At 40.4% G+C, this 27,683-nt stretch overlaps 2 protein-coding genes across 8 annotated transcripts in view; both read right to left on the bottom strand.

Moving 5' to 3' along the window:
- rgl3a (ral guanine nucleotide dissociation stimulator-like 3a) overlaps positions 1–14,579 on the bottom strand; it is a 29,277-nt gene extending 14,698 nt beyond the window's left edge. The window contains exons 1-9 of one of the 5 annotated variants that reach the window (XM_031284494.2): positions 14,400–14,579; positions 13,866–13,925; positions 12,766–13,024; positions 4,447–4,733; positions 2,040–2,084; positions 1,633–1,802; positions 1,380–1,537; positions 987–1,298; positions 770–873 (exon numbers count right to left, since the gene is read on the bottom strand). In XM_031284494.2, the coding sequence (XP_031140354.1) occupies positions 770–873; positions 987–1,298; positions 1,380–1,537; positions 1,633–1,802; positions 2,040–2,084; positions 4,447–4,733; positions 12,766–12,954 (1,265 nt within the window). In that variant the 5' untranslated portion in view covers positions 12,955–13,024; positions 13,866–13,925; positions 14,400–14,579. Of the gene's footprint in view, positions 1–769; positions 874–986; positions 1,299–1,379; positions 1,538–1,632; positions 1,803–2,039; positions 2,085–4,446; positions 4,734–6,812; positions 7,108–12,765; positions 13,027–13,865; positions 14,042–14,399 lie in introns of those variants that run through there. The other 4 variants (XR_004102462.2, XM_036000755.1, XM_036000756.1 and 1 more) reach the window with 4 other exon arrangements.
- Positions 14,580–17,378: 2,799 nt separating this feature from the next.
- ccdc151 (coiled-coil domain containing 151) lies at positions 17,379–27,176 on the bottom strand. Of its 3 annotated transcripts, XM_036000751.1 has the most exons (14): positions 26,935–27,174; positions 26,597–26,718; positions 26,359–26,436; positions 24,886–25,077; positions 24,642–24,743; positions 23,835–23,960; positions 23,404–23,526; positions 22,996–23,145; positions 22,731–22,891; positions 22,474–22,630; positions 22,127–22,276; positions 18,234–18,321; positions 17,708–17,880; positions 17,379–17,554 (listed from the first exon to the last, which is right to left on the bottom strand). In XM_036000751.1, the coding sequence occupies exons 1-13, from the start codon at positions 27,011–27,013 to the stop codon at positions 17,756–17,758; spliced, it is 1,653 nt and encodes a 550-aa protein (XP_035856644.1). In that variant the 5' UTR covers positions 27,014–27,174; the 3' UTR covers positions 17,379–17,554; positions 17,708–17,755. The 3 variants fall into 3 exon arrangements, with proteins under 3 accessions (XP_035856644.1, XP_031140287.1, XP_031140286.1); XM_031284427.2 differs by having other exon boundaries at positions 17,379–17,880; positions 24,642–24,740; positions 26,935–27,176; XM_031284426.2 differs by having other exon boundaries at positions 17,379–17,880.
- Positions 27,177–27,683: the final 507 nt, after the last annotated feature.

The following is a 27,683-nucleotide window of genomic DNA, read 5'->3' as shown; positions in this document are numbered from 1 at the left end:
TGAAAACATATCCCAGAGAACAGTCGACTCGGTACACATGTGAAATTAACCCCTAGGTTCATTTTGCGCATTCTTGCCGTATTGCTATCTTGAGGCAGCGGAAAGTGATCGCGCCATTGACCAACAAAAACCTGGTCTAAAGTCAATAATGCAGCATTTCATTTAACAGCAAGTAAAATGCACCTAGGCTCGTGCACAGCTTGTCACCCACACTATGCTTGTCACACACACAAGGACGCGCAGCAGCACACAAACATGCAAAAGATAAAAAATAAAAATATGACAATGTGAAATAGTATTATGTATATGATATGATCTGCACACTTTCACTTCACGCACGAGCGTGAAGTGAAAGTTTCTTCTCCTGAAAATCTGTCCTTCCTGCTTAGCATATCCGCCATCATAATAGAAATGCGCCAAGGTCCAAACACGCCTGGCTTTTAAAGGGAACGGGAGATGACACTCTGATTGGTTTATTGCATGTTACACCCAAAACACACCTATGATTAAGTAAGACACTAAGTACAACCCTTTTAAACCATGTGCCTGGCGCACGGACCCTTTTTTCCGCCGTTAAACTAGCAAAAGTGGATTTGGACACGCCCTAAACTCACCTGCGTTAAGAGAGAGTGTTAAAATAGGGCCCTCTGAGTTTAACTTCAGTGGAAATCAGAAAAATCAGTGGAAAATTCTGCGGAATTCTGCAGATTCCGTGTGGCCCTGGTTATTAGTATTACGAAAGTGTAGTGTGTTCTAACAGTCTGCTGACCTGCTGACAGCAGCCCAGGTCTTCTTGAGGCGATACACAGCGTTGGACTGCAGGGCTGAAAGGACGGCCCTCAGAGAGGAGAAATTCTTCAGCTGCCTGCACTCCTGCACAGAGAAAAAACAAGGAAAGGCTGTTTGGTTATGACATTCTGACAAAAGTCATTTTCATTTACATCACTTGACGATAAACTAAATTCTAAATGTTTCTGGACGCTGACCTGAGCTATGGCGATCCACCTCTCGATGATGCGTGCCCTGTGGACGGGGCTGGTGTGAGAGCAGCGAGGTGAGCTCGGGGCCGTCGAGGGGTACAGGAAGGAGGAGGCGGAGCTGGGCGATGACATGGGAGAGGAAGTGGAAGGGCTGGGAGAGGACGGCCAGAGGAGCGAGGTGATGACACGGTTGGTGACGGCGTTAAACTGGGAGATGGTGGCGCGGACGGTGGGCGCCAGGTTTCGATTTTCTTTCTTGTCGCGCTGGGACCAGACGCAGCCCAGGCAGTGGAAGGGCACCACTCTGACAAACAGCTCCTGAGGGAGAGACACAACACCAATGAGTGACCCACACTGACACAGAAATTAGCTTTTGAGATATTTGTTAATGAAACCTACAGCATCCAATCGGGTCAGCTGCTCCGCCACATCTCTCACAGGGAAGTCCATAAAGTGTTTGTCTTCCTCCTTAGTGGACGCCTCTCCTCCGTCCTCCTGGTCTCTGAGCTCCTGCTGCAATGATTCACTGTTGTGCTGTGACGCAGACTCGCTGCAATCTGTCAAACAAACCAAATCCTAAATGACAACGAAACAGGATGCGCAGAGGGTTTCGTATTATCTACGGTCCATCATGATGACATCTCCCCTGTACCTTGTTCCTGGAGCCTCTTGAGGAGGGTCTCGGCAGTCTGTGCCAAGCGTCTGAAGCAGAGGCCATGCCGCAAGTGGACACACAGCTGCCGGAGGTCTTGGTACTGAGGGGGGTCGCGGAAGTCTTCACCGTATTCCTCCAGCCACAGCCGGATCACCGGGGGTAAGGGACTGGGGGGGGGGATGATCAGGGACATTAAGAAGTGTTAATTATAGAGTCAGCCCTTCACTTGTTCAGGTTCACCCTCGATTAAGATTAAAGGAGGCCTGGACAACATTGGCATGCGTTGAGGCAGACAAATAAACAATTATATAATTTTCCTCAGTTACATCCAATTATCAAAACTCAATTTGGACTGATGGCAAAACCAAACTAATCTTTGCTAATGGAGGAGTGGCCGCACTCACCTGCGTTGACAGACAGTGTTATCCAGGTTGGCGATCGAGTCATTTCTGTGGAAAAAGGTAAACACATTTACCTATCAGCTGAGCACTACATTTCAATGACAATCATCACATAAAGAGACCACATGGTGAAAGAAAACATCCTGTAAACAACAAGTGTCCCAAGGTTGATCCTCTATAACGGTTCATCCTGTGGAAATGTCCTGCAACACTCTGGATCCCAGCAGAGACACTGTGGCCTAGGGTTGAACGATTTTGGAAAATAATCTAATTGCGATTTTTTTTTCACCAATATTACGATTGCGATTTAATATGCGATTATCTTTTAAGCTCTTTGTCTTCTGTATTATTCAACAAAGACAAGCAATAAATCATTGTATAGTATGAACAACACAAGATTAGATAGATTTAACTGTCGTAGATGGCTTTGTGTTTTTTTTTTTTTGTTTGTTTGTTTTTTTAAGTGCTGATACAGGTTCGTAGTGTTACCCCGTGAGGTAGCAATGTTAGCAAGACAGGTTTTGCACAATACCTTAAGCTGCGCATCATCTTCTTTTTTTAAACCAAAATAGTCCCACACAAGTGACATACTGTTCCTATTTGGGACTTAAGTTTCTGTCGAGCCTGAGGACATTGTACAACAGGTCACGGTACGGTGTAGCGTTAGCAGCTTTCTCTGCGGAGTGCACACTGCTTTGCTCTAGCGAGTCACGTGACCAAATCGCAGCCTTTGCGATTAGGAAATTGCGTTTTAACATATCGTGATATTATTGCAAATGCGATTAATCGTTCAGCCCTACTGGGGCCTTACAGAGCGACAAGTGTAAAGAGATAAACGATGTCTCCCTCAGGGGTCAATTCTCCCATCATATAAATATATAGGCCTATGCAGTATCACTGGAGCATATTGCACAAGGTTTTATAACAGGGTAATTATCTTGACGGCATCAAAATGTGACACAAGAGAGCAAATAAAAGATTGTGAAAGTTGTGTTTGAGCAAATAAATAAGCACCTATCAAGTTTCAGAGCAAGTGGTTTACAAGTTAATGACGGCAACAAAATGTTACATCCTGTACAAAATAATTTAAGGCAAAGGAGGGAAAACGCACTTCCCAGGTTGTCCTGACCTCACATCAAGCTTATAGGAAACCTGTTGCCACCAGCACCACAGATATGAGGGCGACTGTTTGACAAATACAGAATATCAACTGAACAGAACTAATGGCCAATTTGCAGTACACTCAGCAAAGGTGAGCTGTAAGGAGCCGAGAGAGACAGAAGACCAGGCAAGTTCTATGGACTGGATCTGAGCCTGTTTTAGCCGTTCAATTATGTAAATAGAATTAGATTACGGAGAAAAGAAAACTACAACTGGCCTATCGGGGAGCATTAAAAACAAAAGAGGCTTTCTGTGTCTAACCCCGATTGTATTAGTAGGATTCCCCACTCAGTCAAATTAAATCTCAGTGTTCAGGTCACTGATCTTCAGTTCGGTAAAGAAGCTCCACTGGGTGTGGTGGGTGTAGTCATGACCACACTGGAACAGAACAAAGCTCCTGACTGCTGTGTTTCGCTCATGACGTTAAGACCTGTCATAGAAACTTGCCAAGCATCAATAGAGGGTTTGCCGAGGCGACGTAAAGAGGGTGTGAGATAGTTGTCTTCTTTTAGAAATTGATGTGTGCATCTGGCAACCTGGTTATGCTCCAATTACATCCTACAGAGTTTTGACCTTTCTCAAAGTAGCACATGCTGGAAAAACAAATCAATGTCAAAATAAAGTGATGAAGAAAATATTAAAGCCCTCAAATCTGTATCTGGCTTCCGATAAGGTGATGTGTCACTGAGGCCAAGAGCTTTTAAAAAAAATTTATAGTTTAGACCAGAGATCTTCAACAGGGGGGTCCGTGACCCCAAGGGGGGTCCTCCGAGTTAGTGAAGGGGGGCCGCCAAATTATGTGTTAAAAAAAAAAAAAAAAAAAAAAAAATAAACATTAATATGAATCCAACATTTTTATAGCAAAGATAAATTGGCCTACTTGTGAAAAAAGGAGTCACTGTGCCTTCCACATGTATGTTTAACGTTAAAACACGATGTATAAATAATATCCATTCAACCCAGTTTATTATGCAAATCAATTGTATACAATATATACAGTATGGGGTCCCTACTCAGTCTCTCTGTCAGCTTAGGGGTCCCTGGCCTAAAAAACGTTGAAGACCCCTGGTTTAGACTATTAGGGGCCTTCTTGCCGAGAAGCTCTATCATTTCTCTCAGCAAGAAGGCAAATAAGTGTCTAAATGTCAGGTTCTCCATCAGGATAAATCAGCAGCAAAGACCTTATAAGTGGGCTTGCAGACGGGCTGACTGAGCCCTCATGGTTGCCTTGGTGGGGACAGTTTCTCACCTCTGAAACAGCAGCTTGATAAGGGTGCTGGTGGAGGAGATGAAGGCCTTGTAGGTGGAGAGGAAGACACGGATGAAGTCGGGCTCCTGGTGCTCGGGGTCCAGCAGGTGGCTGAGCAGACGCTCCAGGGTGGCGGCCTTCAGCCTGCGCACCTTCACCGCGTGGTACTGGGCGAAGGCTGTAGGAAGCTCTGCCGTGTCAAGGCTCGGCAGGATGGGCTCCCTGCGCAGCGTGACGCCAAACACAGCCCCGTCCAACTCCTCCTCCCCCCACTCTTGCACTGGGTCCTGCAGGAGAGAAAGCAAGGTCATCAAGATCTGGCAAATAATCACCCAAATACACGATACAGCCTTCTGTTCTGCTTCACAAGATGGTAGATAACACAGACTTTATTGTGCCTGTCAATTAGAGCTGGGCGATATGGCAAAAATCAAATATCACAATATTTTTGACAAAATACCTCAATGTCGATATTGTGGCGATATTGTAGTGTGTAGTGTGACTATTGATGCTTTCACAAAATATTAACAGAATGAGTTTTGATAAATAATCCCCAATAATGTGGATACAATGATTAAGTGGGTAAAGGCAAATAATAGAAAAGTTAGAACAGTCTAGTAAGTTCAGAAAATGACATCACTTTACTGTAATGCAGCCTTTAAAACCTGGAAAAGACCACTTGTGTCATATCACGATATCCAAAATCTAAGACAATATCTAGTCTCATATATCGATGTCGATATAATATTGATATATTGCCCAGCCCTACTGTCAATGTGTCACATACAACGGAAACACGTACAATCATTTACTGAACCAAGAGAAACGAATAAAAACATATCACAACAAGAAACTTTTGCAAAGTTTTTCTGACTCCCCGGCAGTCATGGAGCTTTTACGACACCGGCTACTTAACTGAATTACGGTGACAATCTTACATATCTAGAACTCGTGACGAATGAAATAAGCCTTCAGACTGAGTCATTTCATTAAAAAGGCCAAACTCAACGTCAATTAACCTCATTCTTGAGATTCTGCTTGTGACCCCAGCCTTGAACTCTGACGCAGACAGACACCTGGTGACTGGGCCCATCACTGGGCAAAGAAGCATTCACTTGTTTTTGTCCACAAACAAAGGGAGGGACAAAGTCTTGAACCATGACACCATTTTTTCTTAATTTAATTCTAACTTTGGATCCTGTTGGATCCATGTTTCCCCTCAAACTACACTAGACCTTACAAAACTGTAGAGAAAGAATAAAAATTGTCCAGGAGAGATCAGGATGTTTTTCTTTGACCTGGACCAACAAGTAAACACATGTTTCACTGGATTCTTTAAGTGTGAGGGATATAATATCACAATAATTATCACAGCATTAGCTCTCATATTGTCATATTGTTTTACTCTGTATTTTAATAAACTAAAACTTATTATTTATTAGTATTACTTGTTATACTTAAAATATTATCAAGCATTGAATATCTTGGGTTGTGAAAGATAATATATTTCTTATTATTTTACACACAAGAGCTGATTAAACAAAAAAACCTACAGATGAAACGTTTGTCATATTTGGAGTGATGATGAACAATATTATTACATAATGGACGAGTACTAAGAGAGGGATTTTACTGTCACATCACAATGCAACTTAGTGGAAGAAGGCAAGAGCTAAATGTGTGGCAAGAAAATCCATCTATATGATACAACATGACATGTAACTGGACAGTCAACTATGTGTCCATTAAAAAAAGCTATTTGATGTAAGTTGTCCCATTATCTGTCTCTTCACTATCAGATACTCACATATAATTGTCTGGACCCTATAATATTGTGTGTACAGTCAGTTGAAGTACACAATAACCCAGGCTGAGGAATGTAGGGGTTGTTGACAAAATGAAGCATGATGCTAACTATGATATCTGGGTTTAGCCCCCTTTTTTTTAACAACTTTTCATTGCTTTGAAGTGAGACTGGACTTGTAGAAAACATGGTGGCAGTTTGTCCATATACTCACACAATGTTATTTGGCACATACATGTAACAGAAGCAGACCATGCTTGAGAACAGCCGATATCACATGACAGAAACTCAGACAAAAACCAGTTTGCTAGCTGCCTGACAACATGAGACACTGGTGGATCTAGTTCTCTTAATACATCATACACATAGGATCTACATGAATGAAACCAGTAACGTTATATCAATATGTTTGTTCGGGTGACCAGAGACAACAACGTCCACATATAGCTGACTGACTACACAGTAACGTAAGATAATAAATAAATAAATAAATAAATAAATAAAAGTTTGACAAAATGACATAGAAATGACAACAAGGCCGAACACATTTCATTTAACCTACCATCGATAAGTGCCATTTTCCCATGTTTGTCCTCTCTCGAAGAAAACTTTTCCAAAATCTTGTGTCAGTAAACTCCTTTTGCTGCAGCTGATAAGCTAGCAGCCCAGGCAGAAATTAAGGAATTAGCGCTGTACTGCGACAGCTCACTTCAGTCTAAATTATATCGTTCATTTTTGAGAATTAATGGCACACAGCACGATAAAGTTAAGGATGAATTGTGCCCAGAACGTAGTAGACAAACAGCGACAGTGGACGTGGGGGAGACGGTGGATGGATCAGTCTTTGAGTGGGAGGACAAAGTGGGGGCTGTTTTGCATTGGGCGTGGCTAATGAGAAATATGTGGGCGGTGCTAAATGTACTGGCCAATGAGGATAAGGGGGAGAAAAGCACCAGCTATTGTTATGCAGATTTTAAAAAATGAGGCTATGACTGAAAAGAATTGTTATTGATACTCATGGCACTGTTACTACAAGCAGTGGGCTGCCTAAAAGAATAAGTAAAATAAAAAGTTAGTGGCTAATTAAAAGCATAATTTACATTACTTACTAAATTATTTACAGTTAAAGATATAATATGTAACTGTTCCGCATTTAAATGTCTAAAAAGGATTAGACCTATGTTGTATATTTTGTTGAGTTGTGTACTTACATTATCCCAAATATTTCCAACAACGTGCAAACCCAGAAGATCTGTAATCTTAATCAAGGACACGGTCCGCATTGTTTGCTCGCTGTCGCCCGTCGATGGCCTCATATCTCCTTGCACATGCATCAAGCATTGTGGTTGACTGCCAGAAGCCGTCATAAAATTATTTTGTATCCAGTTTTAAGCCACATTTTTAGATCTTGGTCGTTTTTCCTATACATTTTAACCGGATGAAAGATTTTAGTCATCGGATCTAAAGTTATCAGAGAAACAGGCTGAGCTAGCGGCAGCTCGGCTCGAGCCAAACAGTGTCAGAGAAACACTAATTTTTTATGTAAAACTGCTTTATTCAGTGTCCAGTCTAGCTGATCGGTTTGTTATAGAGAGGAGGAGACTTCTTCGTCTCCCGATAAAAACCTCCTGAACATCTGGATCTTAAGGAACACGCCGACTTATTGGGACTTTAGCTTATTCACCGTATCCCCCAGAGTTAGATAAGTCCATACATACCCTTCTCATCTCCGTGCGTGTCGTAACTCTGTCTGACGCACCCACCGCTAGCCTACTGCTCCCAATAAGTGACAAATTAACGCCAACATTTTCCTAATTACATGTTGTGATTTGTATTGTCACAGTGTGTACAAATAACAAGGTCACATGAGACACAGCCATCTTCTAACCACAAACTGGGAACTATATTCTCAGAAAGGCGAAACACTGCTGCTTGGACGGAGTGGTTAGCACCTGAAAAGCACTGTTGTTACTCTCTGCTCCTCACCACGGGGCTTCTCAGGTGCTGCGAGCAAATCACTCCGCCCAAATAGCAGTGCTTTGCCTTCTGAGAATAGAGAGCCAAAGTCACACCCTTCTACTTCCGGTCCATGGGATCTATCTTTCGAAAAAATATGCACGGGAGTCAGTGGAGAGATGATAATTATTTTTTGGTCCGGTTTGAAATGAGCCATGGACTACAAATATGATGTTCATCAATTTAAAAGATCATTTTTAAACCGAAGAAAGTCTCAGTTAGCTTTAGGTTTGTCATATGACCACTTAGTTTTGTGTGAAACCGCTCAGTGAACTACATCTCTCGTCTGACACAATTTACGTCACCTAGCTTGATGCTAAACTTGCTCGCTAGCTAGATAGCTTAGCTCTGTTCCACAACATATGTAACGTTATCTTACCTGATGTGTTTTATCCAGGGAAGTGTTTTCAGCAGATAAGCAAAAGAACAAGCAAGATCCGCTGCTCATTTGAGTAACGTTACAGCGAGACGTCATCCATGCGACTTTGAAGTGTGTAGTCTTTCTAATTATGTATTTTCACAGTCTTATAGCCTACTTCAACAGTTGAACAATAAATTGAGACTTTCTTGACTTGTGAAATTATCTATTAAACTGATGAACATCATATGTGTAATTCATGGCTCAATTCAAACGGGATAAAAAAATTATTTGTCTTTCCCCATTCACTACCGTTCATATTTTTTCCGAGTTAAGGTCCCATGGTGGTCCACCGGAAGGGGAGGGACTTCGCCTCTCTATATAGTTCCCAGTATGTATACGGTTAGAAGATGGCTGTGTCTCATGTATTTGTACACGCTGTGACTATACAAATCACAACATATAAATAGGAAAATGTTGGCATTATTTTGTCACTTATTGGGAGCAGTAGGCTAGTTGGAGCCGGTTACCTCCAGGATCTGTGCTAAGGTAGGCTAGTGGTGGGGGCGTCAGACAGAGTTACGACACGCACGGAGATGAGAAGTGTATGTATGGACTTATCTAACTCTGGGGGATACGGTGAATAAGCTAAAGTCCCAATAAGTTGGCGTGTTCCTTTAAGTTATCAGAGATAAAAGAGGACCGTAAACACACTGTATTTATAGCGCTCTTCTAGTCTTAATGACTACTCAAATCGATTTAACATAGTACAGGAACCATTAACCATTCACACATTCATACACTGTGGGCGATACTGCCATACAAGGTGCCACCTGCTCATCAGATAAGAATTCACACACACAGTACACTCCGATGGCGCAGCATTGGGAGCAATGCGGGGTTTAGTGTCTTGCCCAAGGACACTTCGACATCGGACTGCAGGGCCAGGGATCGAACCACCAACCTTCTGATAGGGAGGCGAGAGCTCTACCACCTGAGCCACAGCCACCCAAGCGTGCAAAGGTTAGCAGCAGCTCCTCCAAAGACTAGCCGAACAGTGTCAGTAAAAACCTCCTGAACCATGAACACTGAAGGAATCCTAACTGTGAGAAACTAACTGCAATGACAGCATTGCTCTGTCTTTTGTTATGGTTTTGATTCAGAGACCCCTAGTGGCAGAAAATGACATATTGTACATTTAAGTAACTATATATTGTCTGTAGTTTATGGGTTTTGGATTCAATTTAATGTCTTTTAAATGCTGAATTATACAGATCTCACATTGTAGAAATACTAGGTCATTAATTTGAACTACAGCAAATAAAAGTTAAAAACGTAGACACAATGACTAATAACTTTTTTCCTCACAGAAATGGATGGCAAAGGCAATACTGTTACATTTAGCGTTCAAACATTAAAAAGATCAATTTTCACTTATTTCAATTTAATTAATTAATTCTCTGTCTGGATCAAGAGCAGGCTTGCCAGCTTTAAACCTGCCCCACATTCATCAGGAAACATATTTTTCCGGTTTTATGAAAACTCCAGTGGTGGCCAGGTTAGCTCAGTGGGTAGAGCAGATGCACATATACTGAGAGGCTTATGCCTCAACACAGAGGTCCAGGGTTTGAATCTGACCTATGACAATTTCCTGCATGTCTTTCCCCCTTTCTCACCTAGCTGTCCTACCCATTAAAGGCAGAAAAGCCCAAAAAAATAATCTTTAAAAAAAACAAACTCCAGTGATCATTTTCCAGAAGAGATTCAAAGCAAGATGCAAAAGGAATGTTCCGTCTGCTGAGTAGTTTCAGGCCAACATCGAAATGCTAGGAACTTTGCATTTGAGTGCCACTGCCGCTAAAGAATCCAGTCAGGACAGTTTTTCTCGACCGCCTCTTTATGTTCCTGCTCATGGTGTCAGGGGCGTGGTGGTGGACTTAGCACATGAAACAGGTCTGTTCTGCTCCTAAACACTGACTTCAACATTGTGACTTCAAGGAAGCACGGAATGTACAAATGAAGAGAGCCTTCGGTAGTGAAAACAGGGCATTTCCTTACATCCAGAGACAAATCGACTAGCAGCAACACATTACAATGACAAGCTGAGCCGATGGGACGTCTTTAATCAGGCTGTCCATTACTCGCTAGTTCAACGAAAATAGTGAACTTTTTGTTTCTCTAATGAGTCTATCTCTCTCTCTGAACTGAAAAGCTACAAACATTCTGCCATGTTTTCCCATGTTGTGATGTCACCCAGTCTCTCTACAGAGGCTCAACAAAAGAGCAGAGAAAGTGCCAGGAGAGATCTCAATTAGTACTCATTAGACACATGAATGGGTGATGAGGTGACAGGCAAGCAACAAGCGGAAGCATGCATGCAAGATGGTGCCGAAACATGCTGGTTAAAGTTGTGTGCTCAAAACCCTCAGACTATTAAAAGGCTCATTTTAGCTGGAAATACACAGCACACCCACAGGGTCACAATATACTTCCTGGAGTGTCTGCAGTGTCAGTAAATGTCAGGTGTTGATGACGTCCTGAGTAGAAAAATGTTAAGCTGAATGGGAACGGCAAAAGTTCCCAGAGAGAAACCTGACGAAGACAATAACTGAATGTATGACAGCTGTTCCGTCACAGATGTGTGTATGGCCAGTGGTCCAACTACAACTAATAATTCACTGAGCACAGTGACACTCCCGCGTGGGACCTCACAATCACAAGAGACTCAGCTCCAGCACCACAGTGAGCAACCCAGAGCGCAACGCCGATCCAATGATCCCACGGGATTTCAGGATGCCTAAATACTACCACTTCTATCAGAGGACAACTCAATACAACAGGGAATCTAATCTAGGAAGGAGTCAATCAAAATGAACAAGCATTCAGCAGTCAATCATTTAAAATAATGCCACTACTATACTAAAAGGTGGCATACTTTAGAACACCCAGCCTCATTACACACACATTACTCGTGTTAGTGTTGGAGCCATTCGTCGATAAATCGATTACTTGACCAGGAAATCAAACAAACTTAATTTTGATAATTGATTAATCCCTCAATTATCAAGCAAAATGCCAAATATTTGCTTTGGAGGCGAAACAATTGGGCAATTACCTTTAATTAGTTGATCACCAGAAAATTAATCGACAACAATTTTGACGATGCATTAATCGTAATTCTTAAAATCGATTAGATATCATTTTAAGGAAAAACTGGTAAAATCTCAATGATTCCTGCTTCTCAAATGTAAACATCTTTCTTTTCTCATTTTATAGACCAAACTATTACTTAGACTATTATTATTATTTGCTGGTTCTAGCGTAGCAAAAGTGACGATTGGCTGCTTTTCTTTGTTTTATATCACTGTTCATCTAATATCTCTGGGTTTTGGACCGTTGGTCGGACAAAACAAGGAACTTGAAGATGATGCATTGGGCTCTTGGAAATTGTGACAGAGGTTTTTTTTATTTTATTATTTTGTTAAAATGTATAGCCCATGTATTGAACAGTTAATATGAAATAAAATTGACAGATTAATCAACAAGGAAATAATCATTACTTGCAGCCCTTGGAGTGGATGACGTGGACTCATTACTAATGCAGACATAGACATCAAATTTGTGTTTTCTCTACACTACCAACCAGCCAAATAGCCTCAGGCATTGGAATGTGTTGCGTCTCATGCAGCCATAAAACAATACCAAATCACCAGGCAACGTTTAACATCATATTACAATATGAATATTATATTAACTCCTCCTAGCTCTAGGTGGAATACCTCAGACATTTTAATATTCTTATGATGATGAATGATGAATCCTCCTACATCTGAGAGACCCTCCTACGTTTGGTGTGTGTGTGTGTGTGTGTGTGTGTGTGTGTGTGTGTGTGTGTGTGTTATCCATCATGCTCCGTTTACCCAATAAACTGGGTGTTCACAGTGGAGATTTATGTGTTGCTTTGACTTCTTTGCATTATTTCCATGCATGACACCCATACAACAAAATTAGAGTTTTAAATAAAGCGAGGTTTGAGGACACCAAGAGCAGCTGTTACAGTAAACTGCAGCAGAGGAACACGACAGGTGAATGAATCCCGCATTTATAATCTAGGGTTCAGGGAATCCGGGTTCTGACTCACCTCGTACTGTCCATCAGTGTCCAACAACTGGAAGCTGGTCAGCCACACGCCGGGCTCTGTGTCCATGTGGACGTCCACGCACTGACTCGGCCTGAGCCAAAGCAGATTCTTCATCCTGCCCACCCTGCTGCGGAGGCCGCGGGACTCCCCTCCATCACCGCCTCCAAACACAGGAATAATGGTCCTCATCTCGTGCTCTGTGTCACGCTTACGGGCCCACACACAACTTGTCAGATCTCTCCCACACCTGCTGCCTCATCTGTGCCAGGGAGGAGAGTGAAAACATTAGGCATAGTCCCTTGCTGTAACATTTTCTCGTAATTTCATGTTGTTGTTTTTTTCACAACCATCAAAGAAGTGTCCCGGTCAGCTGGTTACACTTTTAAACCTACTGTTCTTAAATTGTATTAAACAAAGATCAGTTCTAAAAAAAAAAACTGGGTTAGTTGTAGTTTAATTTGAGCATAGAAATGGTTATTTGATTTGCCATACTGGGACAGAAATAGGGTTGAGGTATATTAGCCTAACTCAGTTCATCAGGAGCAGCACAGCCCAATGACATAAATTATCTTAATTCAACGAGTTCCCTTCATAATAAAAAGGGCACAGAAAACCTCTAAACTGACATATAAAAATTCATTTTGTCTGAACTGATTGAGGAATCCTCTCTACAGCTTTACACCTGGAAAGAATCTGCATTACCAAAACAAAAGCATATTGAGGACTGTCTCTCCGTCGGTATTGTTTTTACTGAGATGACAATACTGGAAAAGTGTAGGCTTACGTAATAATAACTTTATTTATATTATCATTAACACAGTCTCAAATGGCTTCAAAATGGCCCCCATCATGAGAACATGAGACTACAATGAGGTACAGAATATGATTTTCAATTCAATGTTCAATAACCATTAAATATTTCTTTAAAAACAAAAAGGTACAAAATCAACATTTTTCAATAACATACACAATTCACAACTGTAGCTATTTAGAACAATGTTTCCTCTACAGCATCCCCAACCAAAATCTGGATATCTTAGCATTCAAAACATACTTTGAATACAATTAAAAACCCTATAAAAGACAAATAGTTACTTTACCATAATCTTGCTTGTCGTGAATCTGCGTCTCCTGAGTCCTGATGAGGACTATGTTCAGAGCTGTGTTTGTCCGGCAGCCACAACATTCATGTAGAGACAGTCAGTGTCAAACTTGGATGGAAGAGACTCTGGCATGCATCACTGAGGACTGATTGTTCTTTGTGTTTGTGGGTGGATGATGCTCTGCGAGCATGTTTATGTGTGGGTGGGTGTGTGGGTGTGTGTTGGATTGGCCTCCTTCTGTTGGCTGTACACAGTAATATATAATTGTGTCCCATTTTGATTCCAGTTCACTAACCACCACATTAGAATAAAAGCACAAACTCTGCCCTTTTCACCATCACTACAGTATATACAAACACTGAAGCACACATATGGATGGTTGGATTCTGCTTACAGAATCTGCACAGAAATGCAGAGTCATCCACATTATTATTTTCTTTCAGTGTGTATATAGTTAGCTAATTTGAACTGGACTGGCTGATGATATCAAAGAGTTTGCTGAAAGCTGTTAAGAGCTGAAATGTTTCTTACCTGAGGTTGGGTAACAGTACACTGTTCGGACAGGGTGCGCCTATAAAAACGTGACAAATTCGCCATTTAAAACCTCTACAGACTGCTGATACATGTTGAATTGGAGGCCGGTGGGTGGCTGAAGATGTTGAGGAAACCCACTCACGCTGCTGGCAGCGATTCAAAATCTGCACCAGGACGTGCAGGCCCGCCTCCTCCAACTGATTGGTCGATCAGCTAAAAGAAAAAACACACACACTAATAAAATAACTTGCTACAGATAAACACGCATAGATATCTATAGAATAGTTATATATCTATAGATATCTAAACTGGCCTCACACTAATTTAATTTCCTTTAAATAAATGTGAAATTCTGTTTATATTACAAGGCTTGAAAAATCAATAGGCTACACGTGAAAAATATTAACAAATAATATTATTTATCAGTTTTGCGATATTTCGTGCATGAACAGACCTACATACGCTCAGATTTCATGGAAATAGGGGATTTTGAAGAATAATATTGAATAGTATAAGCTACGTTGGCAAACGTAGAAAATAAATGTTGACTGGTGGTAATCATTTATTTTCTTCTTTTTGTTTCTCTGAGCAGTTCTATGTCAGGATTGAGGGGAAACTGCCAGCTTACAACACCCGCGTCAAGCTGCCTGACGACCAAAGACTGGACCTCTTCAATGACGGTGAGTTGGGAGCCACACACACACACACACACACACACACACACACACACACACACACACACACACACACACACACACACACACACACACACACACACACACATAGTGCGTCTCACTATCTTTGTGGGGACCCGTCATTGACATAATGCATTCCCTAGCCCCTTACCCTAACCTTAACCATCACCACTAAATGCCTAACCTTAACCCTTACCATAACCTAATTCTAACCCTTATCCTAAAACCAAGTCTTAACCCTCAAACAGCCCTTCAACCTTGTGGGGTCCAGCATTTTGGCCCCACAAAGCTATACTGTATTCCCGGATTTTGGACCCCACGAATGTAGTTAAACAAGAACACACACACACACACACACACACACACACACACACACACACACACACACACATACACAAAAGGTCCTGGGGCTTCTCTGGCCAGCTTGTATATTAGCCAATCAGTGTCCAACATGACGGAGGTTCTCTCCAGGCTGTGGGACATTCAATCAAACTTTATTTTTGTATAATGTTTCATATTTGATGTGCTATTTGTGTGATGAGTAACAACTACAATAGTTAAACCTGTAAAGTAGCATAGACACAACAGTCTTTGTTTGGTATTACAGTATTGGGCAGGTCAGGATCACTATGAAAATAAAAATGTATTACTTTCTATGCATACACCGTTTTTCTGTTATGTGCTATTTATAGTTTGTTTTGTTTAATTTTATATTTTTATCCCTTATTGAGAGTGTTTTCTTATTTTCTTATCTTTTGTGAGAACTTGGGACGAGTGTGTCACGAGTATGTGACTGATCTAATCCAATCCAATCCAATTCCCTTCTTTTACGTGAAACTTTATTTTTCTTTGTCAACTTCTGTGTATGAGTTTGTTCCTATTGGAGGCAGCTATCATGGTGAAGAAATGGGGAAAACACAGATAGATCTGCACACCTAATAGCTGCCATTAGACGGATGTTAATGCTTTAAGTAAGTCTGGCTCGAAGCATCACTATTTAAAGCATTAAAAGTCTTCTAACAGAAGCTATTTGGTGTGCGGATCTATCTGTGTTTTTCTACTGTATTCCTTTGATCCATCACCCATCCCAATGGGCACTAGGGCTGTGTTATACTATGCTGAAATGGAGTTCACAGACTGAATGTTTAGCTGACAGATCTGCTACATTTGAATCCATCCCATAATAATCTTGTCAATAACAACATCCTCTGATTGTTCTAGGTCTCTAGTTTGTGTTTGTAAAGTTGCATGAGGCTGTGATTATTCTAGAGGCCATTTTATACATTGACACAAGTTTCAGAAAATGGTCTCACTAGAATGAAATGTCTACTATGGCAACTAACATCATTACACAGGAATATTATTTTGGTTCATCGAATCCATTTTCATTTAGATATCTTGAAGTGAAAGGTTAAGGGACCCATTTGAAAATGGCCATTGCAGTTTTTCCCCTGGCCTTGCCCCTGGTTGTCTGTCTGGTTACACCATGTACACTGTGTACACTACTCTATCTTTACGGTAACTGTTGGTTACTGCGGTTACTGTTAATGTTGGTTATTAGCTAGACAATTAAAAACAGTGTACACCATAAGGTTACATCCTGACATTTTGGCACAAAGTATTATTGATAGATAGATGATAGATGGATAAATAGATAGTTGATAGATAGATAGATAGATAGATAGATAGACAAATAGATAGATATATAGATAGAAAGATAGATAGATAGACAAATAGATATAAAGATAGGTAGATACATACATACATAGATAGATAGATATATAGATAGATATTGTCCCAGGGGAAATTTGTTTTCACACTCTGCACGTGGCAATATACACGGACAAATACATCAACAGATAATATAAAGACAGGTATATAGACACATAGAAACAAGCACATTAACAACAATGACACCATATCTATAATTGTTGTATTGTTCTGCCAATAACTCAATCAACATGTTCCACCTAACACCCAAGAGGCACAACCATTTCTGAGATTCTGATCATAGCAGAAGTAGGTGGCGCTGCATGTCTACAAGCAGGCGAAGTTTTACACAGGGACAAAGCATGCATGTGCGTCTAAGTGTCAACGTGATTCACCATCAAATAAAGGCAGGTGTTGGCTTTCAGTGACCTGCACCATGTCTGTAAGATAAAACCCACGACATTCACAATGAGTAGGTTTTGATCAGCAGGACAATGACAGAGAAAACCTCCGGACACAAGTTTTGCCGACGTACAGACATTTATGGTGAAAGAAAATACAATATACGATCAAAAGTGAAAGCAATTTTTATTGGCTTCCCATGAGGCAGAGGGTGGAATTCTGAAAAAGTGGAAAAAAAGAGGCAGAGAAACAACTGTTGAATCAACATTGACACCTGACAGAGAACATTACTGTTGTCACAACACATCCACTTCTACAAGTAACCAGCTTTAAAGAAACAAACATTAATATGAATCACCTGAGAGCTGTTAAATTCATCTTTCAACATGTCTAAAAATACATTTTCATTTGTATTTTCAGCTAAGACTTAAAATCTTTGTAGCAACACATAATAATTGTAGAGATGAAACATTTAATGGCTAAAATAGCAAAGAAAATCTAGGATGGTTCCTAATTTTTCTTGAATCTTGAGACTGTGGTGTTGTTTCAGAATTTGCCCTTCTTCTTCTTCCAGGGCTTCTTCTTGTTATTGGAGTCGATGATCATCAGAGACTGGCGCTTCAGTGCCTCACGTGAGATGATGTCAGCCTCGTCCTCTTCACTGTCGTCCTCTGAGACGCAAACAGTGACAGTTTAGACTGTGTGGTTGTGTGTGTGTGTGTGTGTGTGTGTGTGTGTGTGTGTGTGTGTGTTCTTCTTTAACTATGTTCGTGGGGTCCAAAAACCTGGGAGTCCAGTATACTTGTGGGGTCCGGACAGCTTTATGGGGCCAAAATGCTGGACCCCACAAGGTTAAAGGGCTGTTTGAGGGTTAAGACTTGGTTTTAGGATTAGGGTTAGAATTAGGTTATGGTTAGGATGAGGGTAAGGGTTAAGGTTAGGCATTTAGTTGTGATGGTTAAGGTTAGGGTAGTGAAATGCACTCTGTGTGTGTGTGTGTGTGTGTGTGTGGCTCCCAACTCACCGTCATTGAAGAGGTCCAGTCTTTGGTCGTCAGGCAGCTTGACGCGGGTGTTGTAAGCTGGCAGTTTCCCCTCAATCCTGACATAGAACTGCTCAGAGAAACAAAAAGAAGAAAATAAATGATTACCACCAGTCAACATTTATTTTCTACGTTTGCCAACGTAGCTTATACTATTCAATATTATTCTTCAAAATCCCCTATTTCCATGAAATCTGAGCGTATGTAGGTCTGTTCATGCACGAAATATCGCAAAACTGAAAAATAATATTCTTTGTTAATATTTTTCACGTTTAGCCTATTGATTTTTCAAGCCTTGTAATATAAACAGAATTTCACATTTATTTAAAGGAAATTAAATTAGTGTGAGGCCAGTTTAGAAACAAAAACTTTAAAAGAGCCAGTTGAAGTTGTAGGACAGATTTATATCTAGAGAATCTATCAAACAAACCACTAACCTTTGTTTTATCATTTTTTTTAATCAGTATACATGGTCATTTACATAGGCCTAGTGGTGTTCAGCTATTATGGTGTATGATAAGTATTAACACTGAGTACTAGTGAGTGATGTCTGTGTCTAAGTTCTTATCATGTAACAGGTATGATGAGCAGCAGGTGGATCTAACCCAGAATGGATGTACTGTACTTCTTTATGGTATAGGTGCAAGCTGTTTGACCAGGACAGCCAAGCAGTTTCTAACAGTACCGGTCATGCAAACAAGGCTGCACTGATTTAAAAAAAAATGTAAATGATCAGCTCAGGGTGACGTCAGTTACAAAGATTATGCTTTCTAAAAATGCATCTGAGAGTAAAAAAGTCAATATCATTAGTAAAACGGCCTACAGACTGTAAAGTGTTTCCTATGGTACACTTTGATATCCTTTGTTCTCAAACAGAGAAGGTGCTGCCGAGCGTTAGTAATCAAGAAACAAACACTTCAGGTGGCTCTAATGGCTGCCTTTCCATTCAGATAAGCTATGCAAGCACATCAGCACGCATGCATACATGATCAGCCATGCAGCGTTTATTTGTCGCCCCGTGCAATGTAGGCTTAAACAAGAGCCACAACATGCCCTTTGCCAAACTGCATTTATTATTAAAAGAGATATTATGTTAGTCACACAACCTTCATAAAGCAAGTCACCTGAAACACCCTTCACTTCCCCGTCATTTCTCTTCTGTCTGTGGATTGCTACAATCGCGTTCAATTCACAAGCAAGCAGGCTAAGAAACCGAACTAAGAGATGTGTTCTGTCTGTCTGTCTATCGATCGATGTCCTCCACTCTGTTTCAGTATGGACAGTGCCACACATACACACTCACACCCCCTACACACAACAAACAGCGCTGTCCACTATCCTCAAACAACAGCAAAGCAATAGTCACAGGGCTCGACATTAAGGCTTGTCCGCTTGTCCGGGACAAGTGGATTTTTTTTGTAGGGCAAATGGAAGATAAATTTACTTACCACTGGACAAGTTAAAACTCAAACAAAATAAAATGCCATGTTACTTCACGTTATGTGCCACTCATTACGTTTTATTTTATTTTACCGATTTGAAACAAATACATTTTTTTCCCCACATGCCGTCGAATCAGCGTCCAACTCAGAATGCTTTGATTGGCCAATCATCAGTCAGTCCAAGTAATAATCGTCCGCAGTTTAAACATACATTTTAACTGCCTCAGAAGAACAGTGGTGGAGACTGGAGTGGAACAACAACAGCACCACACGAGTTAAAAAGGGAAGAAATTTGTGAACAGCTGGAGAGATGAATTTGACTGGGTGCGTTATGAAGAAGGAGTAATGTTCTGTGGCGTCTGCTGGGGGCAACCCAACTTGGCTGACAAGTAAGTGACGTTAGCTAGCTGGCGTCAGCAGTTGTGTACCTAGCAAGCATTAGCAGCATTTGTATCGGTTAAATGTACGTAGTTAAATATCAGCTAATATTAAACTGTAAAGGAGCCAAACTTTTTAAAGGATCCCTTGGTAAATCAGCCTCTTTCAAACCAGCTTTCAATAGTTTGTTTGAATTCAGCATTAGCAAAACACTCACAAAAAAAATAATAATTATAAAATTATAAATCTTTACCCGGACAAGTGACTTTTGTGCATGGACAAGTGAAACGTAAATGTACTTGTCCAAACGACAAGTGCCTCAAAAAGTTAATGTCGAGCCCTGAGTCACATCATGCATCTCAGCCAATAAGAGCAGAGAGTCTCTGTTAATGAGGCCAGTATTTTGTGGTTGATCTAATTATCTCTTGAATTTGCCACACACCTGTCATTAAAACTGTACACTAACCTCCCATGTATGTTTACAAGGAATACCTCTGTAAGAATGCAAAACAGGTTTCAATATCCTAACCCAAAACAGAACCTATATTTAAAACCACTGTGATTCCGGATAAGCGTTGATGAATGGAGTGATGATTCACCTAAGAGCTGGCTCCTCAACTTCAAAGCATTTATGCAAATAGGCACAAGCATTTCTGAGATGCTGAACATAGCAGACATAGTTGGGGTTGTCGATGTCTACAAGCAGGGAAGGTTTCACATGTTTCTGGGACAAAGCATGATTGTGCATCTCTAGTGGCAACATGATTCACCCATTAAATAAAGGCGAGATTTGTCACAGGTGTTGGCTTTCACAGTGACCTGCACCATGTCTGTAAGATAATATGCTTCCATCAGCAGGACAATGCCGGTTGGTTTTCAAAGCGGATAACACATTAGAATATGTCGGGATAAAGTGAATCTTGTCCCAACAAATGTAATTTCCCATTTTAGGTGTTTATAGGCTTGCTTCTGCTGAGGCCACTGTCTTTGATCAACTCACAGAAGAAAGATGCAATGCAATGAAGTGCAATCTCAGCAAATAATTCATTCTTATGGGTGAGTATAATGTGAACTGGGAGGATAAATCTAAGAAGAAAAAACTAATACTGATCACAGAGAAATTTCACATAAAACAATTAGTAGTAGGTCCAACAAGGATTGAAAAACGTTCCAGTACACAAATTGATCTGATATTTACTAACAAACCAGAAAGAAAAACTAGAAGATATAATTTAATCACTGGCTTATCAGATCATAACTTAACACTATTTGTGCGAAAACTGACAAAAAGTAGATTCAGGAACACAACAACTAAGCCAAAGATCCTTCCGTTCAGTTAATTTCAGTGAAATAAACCGCATGAACTGGGACGATGGTTGTAACACTTTACTCACAGAATCAATTCTGTGAGGGAACGATGTTACGACATAAAACTAGAAGAGACACTGACACGCTGATTTATAAAGGTTTAAGGAACAAAGTTATCCAAGAGGTAAGATGAGCTAAATCTCTTTTTTATCTCAATATATTGAATGAGGGAAAAGGCAACAGTAAATTTATCTTGAAAAACATTAATAATCTCACAAGTAGGACTTATAAATAATAAATAAATACGTTTTTTTTTTCTTGAGTCTGTATATATGAGCTAGGAAACAAATTTACAAAAAGGAAACTTGATATTGTTCCTTTAGATGCTACAGGCCAGGTTTTTTTCGAGCTGGTAGAGACGAACAAGTGAACGAAATGATCAGCTCCTTAAAAAGCTGCAAATGTAGAGATGCTTTCCAGTTTGATAGTTACATCATGTATCTCGGCCAATAATGTTGTTGTTTTTGTTATTATTTTTCTATAGATACATAACGCTTAAACACGGGGCAAAAAAATACAACTGACAACTCTTGACGTCGGGACTGTTTTAGCTCTTTTTGTCTTTGGCCTGGAGAAAATGGAAGCCAATGTCGCAAATGAGAGTAAGGATCAAACCCCCCCCCCTAAAAATGGAGATGAACAATCAGTCGACGATAGACACGACTCGACCAATCAGATTCAACTCACCTCCTCTTCCTCCATCTCCTTCATTATAGCAGCCAAATCCTTTCCGTGAAGCTCCTCGTGCAGTAACTGCAACTTCAGCTCACACTGGGTCATCAGCTCCACCACAAACTCATCTGAGTCTGGAGACACATCAGCCACTGTGTCCTCACTCTGGAGAGAAATGGAAGAAGGGTGAACACACATACGCTGGATTGTCACCAAAAGTCTTGATAGGAAAAAGAATTCAAACTAAAGACGTATGGGTTGACGGGGGAAAGAAAATGAACGAAAAAACATATTAGGAATATGACAGATGATTAAATCCTGGAGGTTAAACCCACAGTCATGATGGTTGAAGTTGTATTTACTAGTGTGATGTGTTGAAGTTTGTCTGCGAGATGCTCCACTCCGGCTCGGACAGTACCGAGGGCTTTCACGAGCCACTCCAGGCGCTCTTTACCTGCATCACACTTCTGCTGTTGAGCCTGCAGTTGCTGCTCACACTCCTCCAGCATCTGTTGGTCACTAACAAAACACACAGAGAAAGAGTAAAGGCTTGAGAATAAACCTTACACAGCTGCATACACAACGCCTTTAATCCTCTACTACTGTCTGAGTGTCTCACCTGGAGAGTTTAGCCTCTCCAGAATATTTCATATCCTGGAACTGTTGGTTCAGAAGCTCCTTCTGCTCCTTCAGCTGCTGCAGCACCTTCTCGTTCTCTTCCCTCAGCTTCTCCAGATGTTGGTGGGTCTCCCTCTGTGAGATAAAGCGCTCCACTATCTCCTACACACGTGAAGAAAAAAAAACATACATGTAAACATAATGTACAGCGTGTGTGTGAGAATACACAGCTGGTACAGCCAATCCTTCCCTTTCCACATCCATACCTGTATATCTGTGACTCCGGTGGCCTCCTTGATGCGTCGGAAGGCCTCCTCAAAGGAGGAGATGGCCTTCTCCTCTTCCCCTGTCATCCTGGGGGTGCTGCGCTGGGCCTCACTGCTCAGCTCGTCTGGCTGCATAGTTGTTCTTTGAGCCTAAAGGTGGCGGAGGTTATTAGAACTCAAAACATTTGTTAATCATTTCACTCTACAGATTGTCTCTGTTTTGAATGAAACTATGTATATTTATATGTTTGTGCTTTTGGACTGGAGTGTTGTGGGCTCTTCTGTGGTCATGTTTCTTGATGTCATGTTATATCGTTTGCACGTGGTCAATGAGAAAGCAGGTGATCAAAATAAACCTACAGTAACATTCCTGAAGTGTACATGTATATACCATCATGTGTATCTCACCCTTCTATCGACTTTTTCAGCCTGGGCCTTGCGCTCGTCAACCTTTTTCCTGTAGCTTGCTATAATACGCTCTCTCTCCTTGCGCTCCTTGTAGAGCAGTTCCTCCTGCTGCTGTAATTCAACCTGGCAGGAAGACGAAAGGGAAAAAAGAGTGTAACTTTGTTTTGGGGGAACAAAAATGCTGTTTGCACAATGCACAGTATAGTGATAAGGTAGGCTAATGTATCTGTGTTTGAAAGTTGTATACCGGTATATGCAGCAACATTAAAAACACAGGTGAACAAACACTGAAAAAGCCATTGCAGCTGCTTTACTTGTGACTCATATGACTTCTATTAATAGTGATAGTAATGATGAGTGAATCATCCTAGTGACGCCTTTATTAGAAACATGCGTGTTGCGAGCTCATAGCAGAGGAGGTTGCAGGTCACCTTAGCAGCGTCTTTAGAGAGCTGGGCGTTGTTGTTCATGACCTGCATGTTGTGAAGCTCCACTCTGTGCTTCAGGATTTCTGCCTCCAGACTGTCCAACTGGCCATGGAAAGTCAGACTTTCTTCCTGAAGTGGTGACAGTGGAAAAGTGAGGGGTAGAAAGAGAAAGGACAAGAAATATGTATGTAAAGAGCAGCGAGTGTTTTAGAACATCGAAAGCATAAGATCACAAGAGGACTGTTGCAACACTGTGACCTGGACCACCTCATGAAATATTACTGGCTGATCATTACAGTAGGTTGTGATCTAGAAATGAAAGCCTGAAAGCTTGATCTATTAATGCACTTCAGTTGCACTGGATAAAACCATTAACCAAATATAAAAATGTAACTGTAAGGAGATTTAAGTGCATTGTCAAGTACTGGGAATATCTGTTTACATATCACGAACACAGAATCGGATATCAAAGGAACAACAAAGAATCTTAGCACAGGCATCACAGCATCCATTTTTTTCTTTACATGATACCTGGATGAAAATTATTAGCAGGCTGTACAAAACACTGATGATGTACAAGTACTTTTACTCTCATAAGGGCGTCTGCTGATGCACATAGACCGCATGATAATGCACAGTTACCATATTTGTACACATGAGTTGGAAAATAACATCTACAATGGGCAGCTCAGCAGAACGACACAAATCATTATGGGAGGTGGTGCCGACAATACCCCTGCAACATGTCAAGCGAGTGACGTTGAGTACAAAACATTATTCAGAGGCTAACCACGTGTATGTTGGACAAACCTCTAGGTGACTTTTGAGTTTCTGATAGTTAGTCATGATGTTCTCAGCCTCCTTGCACTTAAACTGGGTCTTCTCCAGGCTGTTCTCCAGCGCTCGCAGCTTCTGAAGACACACAAACACACACATTGTTTAAAGAGTGTACTATTCTGTCATGTACTTCATGAGAGTGAATATTAGAACAAAAAAAAAGAAAAATAGATTTTCATGTTTTGCACATTTCTCCATGAGCTTGAGAAGTAACCACCATGGCATCTTCCTCTTTTTTCCGAGCGCGAGCATCGGCAGACGGTGCTCCACTGCTGCCCTCTGGTTTCATTCTCTGATATCCCATCTTCAGCTCTTCGAGGCGGCGCTGGTGGGTCTGGGTGGTGTGTTTAAGGGCATTGAGACGCTTCATCTTGGACAGCACCCTCTGGTCGAGTGTTGATAGGGCTGCCTGAGAAAAGAGTAATGACAGGGAGAGTGTGTGTGAGTGCACAAGAGAGACAGTGAGGGGAAACAGAGAGTTGTATACTTGCAAGCAGTGTCAAACTTGTATTTATGTCACTTTAGTGCAGTGTTGTAATGTAACAAAGTACAAATACTTCACTATTGTACTTAAGTAGAATTTTCACGTATCTGTACTTTCCTTCTACATTTCCTAAATAAAATGTATATTTTTACTCCACTACATTTTCCCTAAGCATCTTAGTTACTCATTACTACAAATAAAAAAAATCTGAACATATTTGTTACAAAGCAGGTTTGGCAAATCATTGCTCGTAGGTTGCCAAGATAATGCACGCTCCATTCCAGTTGGTGACGTGATGCCTGTTTGTTGCCAAGCAGCAAAAAAAAAAAAAAAACATAGGGAAAAACTAAAGAAGAAGAGGAGGAAGCATAATCAGAATCAGAATCAGTCTAATCGTTAATCAGTTAATCCCAGGGGGAAATTATTATTGTTACAAACTCCAGATATACAAACAACATATATTATACAGACAACATATATATTAGGAACAGAGTATAAATATATATAACTATATATAACTATATATATATATATATATATATATATATATATATATATATATATATATATATATATATATATATAAGAACAAATGTACAACAAACAAATTTACAAATTTAAAACAAATTTACAGTTGTTAATAACTGATAGTGTCATGGAAGCACCTGCTGCAGGCTCTGCCGCCATGGTAACAGACGATGACCACCTCGACGACAGTGGTGATGAAGATAACGTTACACACCTTTGGCCATAAAGTTCATAATCAAAGTTTTTTTACTTTTACTTTTACTTCTAATACTTAAGGTACATTTGATTTCAGAAAATTACTTTTGATACTTAAGTACAGTAAATATCAGATACTTTAAGAATTTTACTCAAGTATTATTCTAAAAGGAGACTTTAACTTCTACCAAAGTCATTTTCTGGTAAGATACTTGTACTTTTACTCAAGTATTGCTTTCAAGTACTTTATACAAGACTGCTTTAGTGAGACACAAAACTGAGAACTTTCTCAGTTTCTTAGCTATCAACAACAGCTGAGGGGTTAACAGTGGGAACACCTATGGTGAAAATAGTCCAACAATATAATTTCATAGGCCACTAATATGAACCTTATATAAATGATCTTATATATTAATAATTAGAATGAACAACAATGCTGCTGTGAACCGTGAATCGTACAGTATTTATGGTCCTTCCTCTCACCTTCCCTGACATGTTGCGGTAGGCATCCTTCTCCAACCCCCTGTTATGAAAGGCCACTTTGATGATATTTTCATCACCCTAGGAGGCAAGACACCAAAAGGGAACAAGATTGAAGAAAGTCAGTTTGTTATGATGTTGTGACTTGTGTGATGTTATGCCTGTTTTCTTTGACTAAGATATCTGAGGACAGAGAAGAAGCAACTAAACTGGGAACGTTGCCTCTGTTTATGGGACTTACAGAATTAACTTCTGCCAGTTTTCTGCACAGCCTCTTGTTCTCCTGCCTCAGCTGGCGGATGGTATCTCTGTTCTTCTTTATGGTGGACTGAGAACTCTCATAGTATGCAGTTCTGTCGCCCTCTGGTGGACACATTTCATAGTTACACTAACAATACATTAAGGTATGCCGACTTATTATTCATTAATAACACAGCTAGCTGCTGTTTTTAATACATTTAGTTATGGGGTTGACAATGGCTAGACATGATAATCTACATATGGCAGCTAGCAAAGCACACGTCCTTTAGCATGAACTGAAAGCGACACTCAGACTAACTACTTGGTAAACAAACTTACCCAGAAGTTGGATTTTACGCTGCATCTCCGTTATTTGGTCATGCAGCGGAGGTTTCATTGCGTCGGCACTAAACGGCATTTTCCTGCTTCGTTATTGTTGACGAAGAAAATTTGCACACAATTGGTGTTAGCTTGACCTGAACGAAGACCACCTCTGGTAGGCTCCAGTGTTGCCTAGCAACCTGTACACGTACACTAAAGTGAGGCTCTGATTATGTTTCACATTAACCCTCTCGAGCCACTGCAATGATGACAAATACAGATTTGACATTAGTCGCATCTACAGTGACTGTGGAAACGGTGATAAGCTTAATGAAAAACGGTATTTAAAATTATAAATAATAATAAATAAATGATAAATACAATACATTAGTCACTTAGGGACATGTCCCCTTCTTAGTTACTAAATATTTAATTCAACCACTTAACACAGTTTATTTATTTTAAAAATGTCATTAAATAGCCTATAGCTGCTCCTGTAAAACAGTAATAAATAAAGGCGTACATAAGGACAGAGATAGGACGCATACAGCCTATACAATTTGTGAACTTTGTATGACTACTTTACACATTTCATCCCTGAAACTATATTTCTTATATGCCTGTACAGTATATCATTCAAAGTGTGTAAATTGTACATGATTCTTTTAATGATTAGATAAAAAAAAAAATGTAATGCTCTTATATTTCAAGTTGCCTATTCTTAAAAAAATAACTTACTTTTGTATTTAAACTATTTGTCAAGCATC

Source organism: Sander lucioperca, chromosome 4 (genome assembly GCF_008315115.2).
Source record: "Sander lucioperca isolate FBNREF2018 chromosome 4, SLUC_FBN_1.2, whole genome shotgun sequence".
Lineage (NCBI taxonomy): Eukaryota > Metazoa > Chordata > Actinopteri > Perciformes > Percidae > Sander > Sander lucioperca.
Note: the sequence above shows the minus strand (reverse complement) of the source record. Positions and strands in the feature narration are given on the sequence as shown.

Bases quoted from the DNA above. Each gene is read 5' to 3' on its own strand.
- ccdc151 (XM_031284426.2), bottom strand. From the start codon at position 27,013: ATGCCGTTTAGTGCCGACGCAATGAAACCTCCGCTGCATGACCAAATA. The intron at 26,437-26,596 runs GTAAGTCCCATA...CTTGCCTCCTAG, and splicing joins AACTGGCAGAAGTTAATTCT to GGTGATGAAAATATCATCAA. The intron at 24,744-24,885 runs GTGGTTACTTCT...GTGTGTCTTCAG, and splicing joins AAAAAGAGGAAGATGCCATG to AAGCTGCGAGCGCTGGAGAA.